At 43.8% G+C, this 12,991-nt stretch overlaps 1 protein-coding gene across 4 annotated transcripts in view; it reads left to right on the top strand.

The window, feature by feature from the left end:
• Positions 1 to 6,406, top strand: part of stxbp1a (syntaxin binding protein 1a) — a 116,529-nt gene extending 110,123 nt beyond the window's left edge. The window contains exons 17-20 of one of the 4 annotated variants that reach the window (XM_078226614.1): positions 989 to 1,074; positions 2,500 to 2,654; positions 3,284 to 3,398; positions 5,114 to 6,406. In XM_078226614.1, coding sequence (XP_078082740.1) covers positions 989 to 1,074; positions 2,500 to 2,654; positions 3,284 to 3,393 — 351 coding nt within the window. In that variant the 3' untranslated portion in view covers positions 3,394 to 3,398; positions 5,114 to 6,406. Of the gene's footprint in view, positions 1 to 988; positions 1,075 to 2,499; positions 3,410 to 5,113 lie in introns of all 4 variants that reach the window. The other 3 variants (XM_078226613.1, XR_013499351.1, XM_078226615.1) reach the window with 3 other exon arrangements.
• Positions 6,407 to 12,991: the final 6,585 nt, after the last annotated feature.

Raw genomic sequence — 12,991 nt, 5'->3', positions numbered from 1 at the left:
TTTATAGGTTTTCTTCCTTCCGCCACAACTTTTATTTCTCTCATCAGTGTCACTCCAGCCTCTTTTTATCTGGGCTGCAATAGAATCAGAGGATTAATAAAGGTAAATCCAAGGCTCCATGAATGCCAGAGCCATTGAGCAGCCATACTTCATTTGTTAGTCTGGATAGTGAGTATTTGCAGCTTACACCATATTCGTACGGTGGCACAGTGGTTAGCACTGCTGCCTCACAGCGCCAGGGACCCAGGTTCAATTCCAGCCTCGGGTCACTATATGTGCGGAGTCTGCACGTTCTCCCCGTCTCTGCATGGGTTTCCCCCGGGTGCTCCAGTTTCCTCCCACAGTCTGAAAGACGTGCTGGTTAGGTGCATTGGCCATGCCAAATTCTCCCTCAGCGTACCCGAGTAGGTGCCGGAGTGCAGCAACTAGGGGGTTTTCACTTCATTGCAGTGTTAATGTTAACCTACTTGTGACACTAATAAAATAAAAAATCAAGTTTGATGCTGTCCTTGTGCACCGTGCACATCTTCTAGTTAGGCAGCCATTTGCTCCCCGTTCCTGTGGCTCCAAAATGATTTGTGCTATCTCTTTTTACTGACCTTGCTGAGATCAGTGAATTCAGCACCAACTGGGAAATAAACCTGGGATGCTCTGGGCTGTAAGGGCTGTGAAACCTTGCCTTTACCTATAGAACAATCGGAACGTAAGTGCAGCAGTAGGAGGCAGTACTCGGGTTTCTCATAAAGAATCTTGGTTTCGTTAATCAGCCATAAGCTATTTCTCGTTTAGGTAGAAATGTCGATTTATTATGGGGGCTTCACCCTGTTAGAAACAAAGTGAAATTGCGCAACTAGGTGTAGAATCTGAATAAAATAGCGCCATGGGGAGGGGTGCTGATTCTTCAGAGTAATTATGCCCCAAGTAGAAAGGCAATGTGTGAATTCCTGTGTTCAATGATTAATATTCACCCTGAGTATTTCTTCTCCAGGATGCCATTGATGACAAATTGGACACTAAACATTACCCGTACATCTCTGCCCGCTCTACTGCCTCCTTCAGTGCCACTGCAGTCAGGTATTGTCTCTATATACTGTTCGAATTAACACTTGATTGATTTGATTTGATTTATTATTGTCACATGTATTAGTATACAGTGAAAAGTATTGTTTCTTGCGCACTATACAGACAAAGCACACCCTTCGTAGAAAAGGAAAGGAGAGAGTGCAGAATGTAGTGTTATAGTCATAGCTAGGGTGTAGAGAAAGATCAACTTAATATAAGGTAGGTCCATTCAAAAGTCTGATGGCAGCAGGAAAGAAGCTGTTCTTGAGTCGGTTGGTACGTGTTTTCAGACTTTTGTATCTTTCCCCCGATGGAAAAAGGTGGAAGAGAGTATGTCCGGGGCATGTGGGGTCCTTAATTATGCTGGCTGCTTTTCCAAGGCAGCAGGAAGAGAGAGTTAATGGGTGGGAGGCTGGTTTGCGTGATGGACTGGACTTCATTCATGCCCCTTTGTTACATGTATTGCTGATATGCCAATAAGACTGTGTCCTTCAGACTCTAAGTCTTTCTGAAATCATAGAATCAGAGAATCCCTACAGTGCAGAAGGAGGCCATTTGACCCATCGAGCCTGCACCGTCAACAATCCCACTCATGACGTGTACGCAGAAAATCACTAGCACCATTGATTATCTGACCTTGATATTTCCTCAGGTATTCTCTCTATACACTGATGAGTACAAAGCTTCCCCACGTATTTACCCTGACTAAGGGGCAATTTAGCATGGCCAATCAACCTAAACAGCACATCTTTGGACTGTGGGAGGAAACCGGAGCACCCGGAGAAAACCCACGCTGACACAGGGAGAATGTGCAAACTTCATGTGCCTGATTTGGGGAGAATAAGAAAGACTGTGTGGAGTGCTGCAGCAAGAGTAACCCATTGATTGGTGCCTGTACTGGCACAGATTGGCATTAAATTAGATGTTCCTCCCTTCTCCAGAGTGCACTATCCATTCAAAGTTTGCCTCCAAGCTCTAGCTCCCTTCGGTCTGTAAAAGAGGCTTCATGAGTATTAAAACTGAAATGAAAAGACACAAAAGATAGCAAGTAGGAAGCAAAACAGAACTGAAGCACAGGAGGAGAAAACAAAAAGGAGGAGAATGAATGAAGAGAGAGGGAGGAGAAGAGAAGTGAACAAGAGAAATAAAGGGCTAAAGGAGGGATGAAAGAACAAAAAAGATGGCAAAATAATCTAAACTTTGTGCTTCTCAACTTTGGACACATTTATTGGAGAGAATCATTCCTAAATCTGCAATATTGAATTCAAGAGTGATTCTCTAGAATAACACATACTTTTGCATGATAATTTTAGGGGTATAGTGTTAGGGTTTTGCAGTATTGGCCTTCATGGAGGCGGGCTCTGCCAAAGCGTGTGACTGTTGATTGCAGAGAATGATTGAGATTTTTGACGTTACTCTCTGAATGATTTTGTGCAGCGCCCGATATGGCCACTGGCATAAGAATAAAACCCCGGGGGAGTACAGAACAGGGCCACGCCTCATCATCTTCATCATTGGAGGCACCTCTTGCTCTGAGATGCGCTGTGCTTATGAGGTCACACAAGCCAACGGGAAGTGGGAGGTGCTAATAGGTAAGTATTGCAAAGAATCAGCCATCACTTTATTAACTGTGGTAAGTCAGCTTAAATACATTTTCTTCAAATGGTCACCTCATGTAATCAAATTAAGCACTGTCGCATTTCATTTGCTGTATTTGTTTCAATAATGTATTTAGAATGAATGCTCAACTATTAGCTGTAATCCAAAAATTGATGCTTAATGTTGTCGGTGTGTTTTGGTGCCCATGTGCTTTTCTTTTCTCTTGAATGTTAGTTTATGTGCATATTATTGCTACTGTTGTTCCGCTGTCACAAACCTGTTAACTACAATTGTTTTCTGCTCTCTCTAGCAGTGGTTGTTCTGTGGCTCTGTGTAAGCTTGTTTGAGTCCTTCCTTTACTTCTGGGTCCTCTGCCTTGAGGCTACGGCTCAACCCATGGTCCAAGGCTAGGGCCTACTCCAGGCTTCAAGGCAGAGTTTCTCTGAATTCCCCTCAGTGGCCTTCAGCTTGGGGCGGAAACCCAGTGAGAACAGAAAGACACAAACCTCGTGTAAATTTGCATGTATACTTACCCCACACTTGTCTTCTCTTCCCAGGAAAGTTAATATGGGCATAAATTGGCGTGTTGTAAGGGTGTTAGCTGGCCTCTGTTCTCTCACAGGTTCTACCCACATTATAACTCCTACAAAATTTCTCATGGACCTGAGACACCCGGACTTCAGGGAGTCCTCTAGGGTTACATTTGAGGATCAGGCTCCCAAAGAGGAGTGAAAAAGGCAAATAAAAAGTAAAACGTCAAAAAGAAACTCTTCGCTTTCGAAGGGTTTTCTTTGTTTTCTCTACCAAACCTTTTCTTTCACAACTGCATTATTCTAAGTATCTTCTAGAGTAATGAACTGTCTGTACAACTTGTAATTATTTTTTAAGCAAAAGTTCTTAAATATGAGAAAAAGATTAAAATTATTATTTAATACTTTTGCAGTTCAGACTTTTCCACTTAACCCTTTGAGTACAATAAAGATTTTTCAAGCATTTTTCTTGCATGCAAAATTTAAGAAAAAATTACATCTTATCTGGTCAAAATGTTTCATGGCTAAAAAGAAATAAACCCACACATTGGATTAAAAAATTAAATGTGTGTATTTCTGCAGAGAAATGCTACTGAAAAGGGTTAATGCAAAATGTTTGGTTAAAAATCTCTTCCTTACAGTTTAAAAAAAACCTTGCGAATAAAAATGTCTTCTTGTTAAAATCGAGATTTTTAAATATTTCGTTAAAGTTCTCATTCCTTATAACAAAATTCTTTGTGAATTCCAGTAATTACTTGTAGTGTTATTAAATCTGCAGTATTCCTTTGACTCAAGTATCAATTGTAGTGTCTTCGTTAGCAGGGGTTAAGTGTCGTCATCTGCAGGGGTTCAGTGTCATCATCAACTGGGGTTCAGTGTCATCAGCAAGGGTGAAGTGTTATGATTAGCAGGGATTTGATTTTGATTTGATTTATTATTGTCACATGTATTAGTATATAGTGAAAAGTGTTGTTTCTTGTGCGCTATACAGGCAAAGCATACTGTTCAAAGAGAAGGAAAGGAGAGTGTGCAGAATGTGGGCGGCACGGTAGCGCAGTGGTTAGCACTGCTGCTTCACAGCTCCAGGGACCTGGGTTCGATTCCCGGCTTGGGTCACTGTCTGTGTGGAGTTTGCACATTCTCCTCGTGTCTGTGTGGGTTTCCTCCGGGTGCTCCGGTTTCCTCCCACAGTCCAAAGATGTGCGGGTTAAGTTGATTGGCCATGATTAAACTGCCCCTTAGTGTCCTGAGATGCGTAGGTTAGAGGGATTAGTGGGTAAATACGTAGGAATATGGGGGTAGGGCCTGGGTGGGATTGTGGTCTGTGCAGACTCGATGGGCCGAATGGCCTCTTTTTGTACTGTAGGGTTTCTATGATTTCTATGATAATGTAGTGTTACAGTCATAGCTAGGGTGTAGAGAAAGATCAACTTAGTGCGAGGTAGGTCCATTCAAAGGTCTGATGACAGCAGGGAAGAAACTGTTCTTGAGTCAGTTGGTACGTGACCTCAGACTTTTATACCCTTTTTCCCAGCGTATGAAAATGGAAGAAAGTATGTCCGGGGTGTGTGGAGTCCGTAATTATGCTGGCTGCTTTACCGAGGTAGCAGGAAGTGTAGACAGAGTCAATGGATGGGAGGCTGGTTTGCGTGATGGCCTGGGCTTCATTCACGACCTTTTGTAGTTTGTAGGTTACCATCAGTGATTTTATTACAAAGCAGACAAGACAGTATTTAAATGCTGCAAAGGCGATGCAGACACAAAGTTAAATTCTTGTAGATAAAATGGATAAATGAATACACCAGGAAAAGAGGTACTGCATTTTTAAGACATTATTTTTAAAAAGTTACGTTAATTCAGTTTGTGAATATAATTTTGCAATTTGCACCAATCTAACACTGCTTATGTCTCAACAACTGCAGGATCAACACATATCCTCACTCCCCAGAAGTTACTTAACTCCTTAAAGAAAATGAATAAGCCAGATGAAGAAGCTAGCAGCTAAGAGTGAAGCCATACATCAAGACGTTCACACACTCTTATTCACAAATGTTTCCTTCCCAATGAGGAGAATATTATTATCTGTGAAGTTTTGGTGTTGCAACCTTTGTAATTCAACATATATGCATTGAGCTAAAAAATAAATAAGGCTAGTGATCTTAGCTAAACCTGTTTAACAATGGATGCAACGTTTTGAGACAAATAAAAAGCTACTTAATACTGTAATTACCAAATCTTATAAGGATGCTCTGAGTACTGCTAGGACATGTGTAAATGGTAGAGTTATGTTTGTTTATTTAGTGTACATTTTTATTAGTGGAGGAACCAGTTGCATGAGGCTTGATTTTCGATGAATAAACAGTAACGCACCGAGTTAGAATTGGTAAGACTATGAATGAGAAACGTCTCATTAATAGTCTTCGACCATAACAGCATGAGGTTGATTGTTTAATTTTCAATGCAATGCTGCCTTTGGAGACTGCTAATCCCAGAGGTGGAACGGAGTTCATCCCAATTTGCTTCGGACCAAGGCTATGTGTGACAAAGTAACGCCAGATCGTTTCTGCTGAGGATGGTATTTGAATCCAAATTCTTGAACACATTCCTCCACTAATGTTCAAACAGAAGTATTCCCCATCTTTAATGTGTAGTGTCAAAAGTCATGCTTGCAAAAAAAAAGGGCCAATGGTATTTCAGTATTGTATTTAGTAAAATGCCGTTTCATTGGTTAGTATCGACGTGAACATTATGCACTGAGATGTGTAGTGTGTATGCCATTTGTTACTGTATAGTCCACTGGTGAAAATGTGAAGCAGCCTCCTTTAATTTATGAGCGTCTGTGCCCTGTGTCTGTGATGTTGTGTTAAGCTTGTTTGTGGTTATTGAGGAATTTTTTTTTTTCTCTTCTGGGCATTGCTACATCTTCCATTTGTTCAAAGGCATATTATCTACCAGCCTCGCTGCTTGTTGAGTTACCAGAGCGAAGGCTGTGTGATGCACTGACTGCTTTGTGACGCAAAGAGCTTATTTTGCCGTTGTATACGATCACTGTGTCAAGTCATATTTATATTGAAGTTATTTATCTGAGAATTTAGTCTGTCTTGATCCCCATGTCCCCATTAAAATAAGTCAGATTCTGCTTTCAAAGTGTTCAAGCACAAACTGTACTTTCGCGGTACTAATACTGAAACGGACAAATAAATTGAATCTGATGAGATTGCTTGTAGAATTGGTCACTGCAATATTTCTCTGGTCTTTGTTGATTGACACAAACTCTCTAAACCGCCTCCTGCAATAACACTAACCCTGGTGACTTCACGGTAGCATTGCCAGATCTTCGAAACACCCCGCAAGGACACCAGTCTTCAATCCCCACTTTCACATTTAGATCTCTACCTAAGGATGCTTGGTAATATTACTGGGACCAACTCCAGATACTTGATCGTTGGAAGACCACTGGGTGCTTCAAAGGATACTTATTTGATTTATTATTGTCACATGTATTGGGATACAATAAAATAGTGTTTCTTGCGCGCTATACAGACAAAGCATACCATTCACAGAGTACATAGAGGAGAAGGAAAGGAGAGGGTGCAGAATGTAGGGCCCGATTTTAACAACAAGTTGTGCCCATTTTCAGGCACGAAAACTTGGTAAAGTTGGGTGTGAGGCGAGTAGCGCAATCCACGCCCGCCTCCATGCTCATTGCCCCTTTACCAAGTGGCTAAAATGGCCACCATCGGCTTAATGGGCTGCATGCCCAAACTTACCTGCAGTTCCCCCTTTACCACCGCGTTCACCCCGTCCAGATCCAGCACGAGACAGCCATGGTCCACAAAAGTCTGTTTTGGGCACTCCAGCTTCTTAGGAGGTAAGTTCAGAGCTCCCAGTGGCTCTCTAACTCAGATCGGTGGGGAGGAGCAAGCCAGATGGATCTCTGGTGGGGGGGAGGGGGGAGGTGGGCCAGACCGTTCTCTGGTGGGACGGGGGGGTGGGGGGAGGCGGGTCAGATGGATCTCTGGTGGGGGGGCGGAGGAGGGAGGCGCGTCAGATGGATCTCCGGGGGGGGGGGGGGGGGGGGTGGAAGGAGGTGGGTCAGATGTATCTCTGGTGGGGGGGGGAGGAGGACGGAGGCAGGTCTGATTGTTCTCTGGTGGGGGGGAGGGTGGTTCGCTGCCACTCTGCATGTGATCAGTGGGGCACGGGGCCGCGATCGGTCTGGCTAGCGGGAGGGGTGGGTGGATAAGGGGGACATTATCTTGTGGGGGTGGGGCAATGTCTGTGGGGGCCATCGCTCCCGGGCCGCTTCATGCAGCCCGGGAGCAATGTGGCAGAGGAGCGTTTTTCAAATTTTTTTTACCGCACATGCGCAGTTGAAGGCTCCAATTGGAGCTGCAGGATTTCGGGCGCGATAAGTCTGTCCACAGGCTTCTGCCGCGCGTTTCAGAATCGCTGCTTTTTTTTCAAGCTGAGTGCGTATGGGGGTGCCTGAGAATGGGTTTACAAATCGGATCTGAAACACTCCCAGATTCAGCACTTAGAATCAAAATGGTAAAATCGGGCCTGTAGTGTTTGCAGTCATAGCTAGGGTGTAGAGAAAGATCAGCTTAGTATATGGTAAATCCATTCAAAAGTCTGAGGGCAGCGGGGAAGAAGCTGTTCTTGAGTCGGTTGGTACGTGACCTCAGACTTTTATATCTTTTTCCCGGCGGAAGAATGTGGAAGAGAGTATGTCCGGGGTGCGTAGGCTTCCTGATTATGCTGGCTGCTCTTCCGAGGTAATGGGAAGTGTAGACGGAGTTAATGGATGGGAGGATGGTTTGCGTGGGCAGAACATGAGTCATACCAAGCTGTGATACAACCAGAAAGGATGGTTTCTAAGGTGCAGCTGTAAAAGTTAGTGAGAGTCGTAGCGGACATGCCGAATTTCCTTAGCCTCCTGAGAAAGTAAAGGCGTTGGTGGGCTTAAGTGCACCACCTAATAGACTGACCAACGACAAGTGCAGTCTGTGGTTTAAACCGCAAAAACAGAAAATGCTGGAAAATCTCAGCAGGTCTGACAGCATTTGTGGGGGGAGAATAGAGCCAATGTTTCGAATCTAGAAACTCTGACGAAGGGTTATCTCGAGTCGAAACGCTGGCTCTATTCTCTGCTGTCAGATCTGCTGAGATTTTCCAGCGTTTTCTGTTTTTGTTTCAGATTCCGGCATCCGCAGTATTTTGCTTTTATCTGTGGTGCAAACAGTCTATTAATCCCAGGTGGGAATAGGGATATGGCAGTGTAAAATGAAGCAACTTTCACTTAGTTCTGTCCACTCTCAAAACCATCCCCAACCAATAGTTTCAAAGTTTTACTCTTTTTGCACTTCATTTTCCAAAACATTTTGGCCATTTTGTAAAGTTCGTCATAAAAATAATTGTTTAATGATTGGGACTGCTTTGCAGTTTCGGCTCATTGCTGGGATTACAGTTCCCTGACTGGAATTTCAGTTGTTTATGCAGAACATTAGCAGAGAATCATAGAATGGTTACTGCGTAGAATTAGGCCATTTGGCCCATTGAGTCTGCACTAGCTCTCATCAAAAGCAATCCAACCTGATCCACTCCTCTGTCTTTTCTCTGGGGACCTGCAATTCTCCCCTCCGGGACATATTTGAAAGCCATGATTGAATCTGCCTGCATCACCCTCACAGGCAGTGTATCCACTTGCTGTGTAAAAAAAAGGTTTTACTCAAATTAACTTTGTTTTCATGCCAAAAATACTTAACATTGTGTCCCCTGGTTCGAGATATTCTGCCAAAGGGAACAGGTTATCTCTAGCTGTTCAGATCCCCGGTGATTTTGAATGCCTCTATCAAATCTCCTCTCAATCTTTTTAAGTTAAGTTTATTTAGTGTCACAAGTAGGCTTGCATTAACACTGCACTGAATCTTCTGTACTCTTAGGAGAGTCAGTCCAGCTTCTCCAATCGATTCTCATAACTGAAGTCCCCTGTCACTGCAATTATTCTTGGAAATCATTTCCACATCCTCTCCAAGGTTTTCACGTCTTCCAAAGAAAGCACCCAGAGTTAGATACAATGGAGGGAATTTTCCCGTCCCGCCCGCCACAGGAACCGTAGCCAGGGGAAACATCGTGCAAAGATCCATTGATTTTCCGGTCATAGGGCGAGCACGGCTTGAAAATCCCGCCCAATATTCCAATTGTTCGCTGAACCAGAACTGTCATGCATTTGAACTCTATGGGTGAAAATTTTCCCGTCCCGTCTGCCATGGGAATCGCAGAGGGTGGGGGCAGACCTCGGGCAAGATTTTCCGGTCTTGGGGTGAGCATGGCTGGAAAATCCTGCCCTATGCCTCTAATTGTAAATCTCAGAACCCCATATGCTTTCTTCAACTGCTTTCTCAACCTGAATTGACACCTTCAGTCATTTGTGCATCTATACTCCCAGATCTCTGCGACGCTCCTGCACCCCCTTTAGAATTGTGCCTTTTATTTAGTATTGCCTCCTCTTTATTCCTATCAAAATGTTTCACTTTGCACTTCTCTGCATTAAATTTCATCTGCCACATGGCTGTCCATCCCACCAATCTGTTTCCTCTTGAAATCTATCACTGCCCTCCTCACTGTTCTTGAAACATTATTTCCTTTTCAGATTTTGAATGCATTCCCTGCACCCAATAGTGGTCCTAGCACAAACCCTGGTGAACTCCACTGGCTTACTGCAGTCTGAAAAGCAACCATCAACCACTACGCTGTTTCCATTCCTTTAGTTAATTTTGTATCCAAGCTGCCACTGCCTCTTTTATTCCACAAGCTTCAACTTTGCTGACAAGCCTATTTAAGTGACACTTTTAGCAAACGCAGTTTGGAAGCAGCACATAAACCGCATTAAAGTTTATTTATTAGTGTCACAAGTAGGCTTACATTAACCCTGCAATGAAGATACTGTGAAAATCCCCTAGTCACCACCTGTTCAGGTACACTGAGGGAGAATTTAGCATGGCCAATGCACCTAACCAGCACGTCTTTCGGACTGTGGGAGGAAACTGGAGCACCCGGAGGAAACCCACACAGACACGAGGAGCACATGCAGATCCCCAACAGACAGTGACCCAAGCTGGGAATTGAACCTGGATCCCTGGTGCTGTGAGGCAGCGATGCTGACCATTGTGCCACTGTGCCACATTGCCCTCATAAACAGTCTCTGCAGCCTCATCAAAAAACTCGAGTGAGTTAAATGTGATTTTCCTTTAACAAATGCATGCTGGCTTCCCTTAACAGATTTACACTTGCTCAAGTGACTTGTTCATTTTGTCCCAGATTTCTAAAAGCATCCTTACCACCACAGATTGGTCTGTATTTGTGGGTTTAACACAAACATCCCACAGCCAGAGTGTTAAATGTCACGCTGAGTTTAAAATAAAAAAAATAAGAATAGTTCAGTTCTCCCTATGCCATTATTTTCTATCTTTAGTATGGAAAATAACAATTCTATTCTAAAACTTGTCATTTATTTACATGGAATAGTCTAACGGACAGCACATCTTGCAAGATATCATGCCGTCTAACATGTCTTCTATAGTAATGCTCATCAGATGTCAGAAGGTACAGTGCTTACTATGAACCCCTCTCTTGTCCCCATTACATTTTGTCAAAACCAGCATGTTATACACAGCAGGTATTTTTAATATTTATTTATTTTTATTCATTTATTAGTATCACAAGTAGGCTTACATTAACATTGTAATGAAGCTACTGTGAAAATCCCCTAGTTGCCACACTCCGGCGCCTGTTCGGGTACACTGAGGGAGAATTTATCATGGGCAATGCACCTAACCAGCACGTCTTTCGGACTGTGGGAGGAAACTGGAGCACCCGGAGGAAACCCATGCAGACACAGGGAGAACGTGCAGACTCCGCACAGACAGTGACCCAAGCCGGGAATCGAACCCGGGTCCCTGGCACTGTGAGGCAGCAATGCTAACCACTGTGCGATTTTGGAAGTTTACATAATTTCTTTGTACATAGAACATAGAACATAGAACATTACAGCGCAGAACAGGCCCTTCGGCCCACGATGTTGCACCGACCAGTTAAAAAAAAACTGTGACCCTCCAACCTAAACCAATTTCTTTTCGTCCATGAACCTATCTACGGATCTCTTAAACGCCCCCAAACTAGGCGCATTTACTACTGATGCTGGCAGGGCATTCCAATCCCTCACCACCCTCTGGGTAAAGAACCTACCCCTGACATCGGTTCTATAACTACCCCCCCTCAATTTAAAGCCATGCCCCCTCGTGCTGGATTTCTCCATCAGAGGAAAAAGGCTATCACTATCCACCCTATCTAAACCTCTAATCATCTTATATGTTTCAATAAGATCCCCTCTTAGCCGCCGCCTTTTCAGCGAAAACAATCCCAAATCCCTCAGCCTCTCCTCATAGGATCTCCCCTCCATACCAGGCAACATCCTGGTAAACCTCCTCTGCACCCTCTCCAAAGCCTCCACATCCTTCCTGTAATGTGGGGACCAGAACTGCACACAGTACTCCAAGTGCGGCCGCACCAGAGTTGTGTACAGTTGCAACATAACGCTACGACTCCTAAATTCAATCCCCCTACCAATAAACGCCAAGACACCATATGCCTTCTTAACAACCTTATCTACTTGATTCCCAACTTTCAGGGATCTATGCACACATACACCTAGATCCCTCTGCTCCTCCACACTATTCAAAGTCCTCCCGTTAGCCCTATACTCAACACATCTGTTATTCCTACCAAAGTGAATTACCTCACACTTCTCCGCATTAAACTCCATCCGCCACCTCTCGGCCCAACTTTGCAACCTGTCTAAGTCTTCCTGCAAACTACGACACCCTTCCTCACTGTCTACCACACCACCGACTTTGGTGTCATCAGCAAATTTGCTAATCCACCCAACTATACCCTCATCCAGATCATTAATAAATATTACAAACAGCAGTGGCCCCAAAACAGATCCCTGAGGTACACCACTTGTAACCGCACTCCATGATGAATATTTACTATCAACCACCACCCTCTGTTTCCTATCCGCTAGCCAATTCCTGATCCAATTTCCTAGATCACCCCCAATCCCATACATCTGCATTTTCTGCAGAAGCCTACCATGGTGAACCTTATCAAACGCCTTACTAAAATCCATATATACCACGTCCACTGCCTTGCCCCCATCCACCTCCTTGGTCACTTTCTCAAAAAACTCAATAAGGTTAGTAAGGCACGACCTACCTGCCACAAAACCATGCTGACTATCACCTATCAATTCATTACTCTCCAAATAACTATAAATCCTATCCCTTATAATTTTTTCCAACATCTTGCCGACAACAGAAGTGAGACTCACCGGTCTATAATTCCCGGGGAAGTCTCTGTTCCCCTTCTTAAACAATGGGACAACATTCGCTAACCTCCAATCTTCTGGTACTATACCAGAGGCCAACGACGACCTGAAGATCAGAGCCAGAGGCTCTGCAATCACTTCTCTTGCCTCCCAGAACATGAAGTTCCCTGAAACGATGAGAGGTTTACTAGCTTACAAGGAAAGATGTGTGAAATGGGAGCTTTTTCACAAGAGCAGAAAAGATCGGAGAAATGCTGATCAAGGTTTTTCACAATGATGAGGGCTTGCAACAAGATGTGGAAAATAACTTCCTGTAGTGGTAAAATGGCCTAATCCATGGCCTTTTGCAGGAGAATGAAGACTGAAGGGAAGGGATTTGTTTTCACATGAGGATTGGGTAGGCCATGAA

Source organism: Mustelus asterias, chromosome 13 (assembly GCF_964213995.1).
Source record: "Mustelus asterias chromosome 13, sMusAst1.hap1.1, whole genome shotgun sequence".
NCBI lineage: Eukaryota > Metazoa > Chordata > Chondrichthyes > Carcharhiniformes > Triakidae > Mustelus > Mustelus asterias.
The sequence above is the reverse complement of the archived record's forward strand: the minus strand, read 5'-3'. Positions and strand labels throughout refer to the sequence as shown.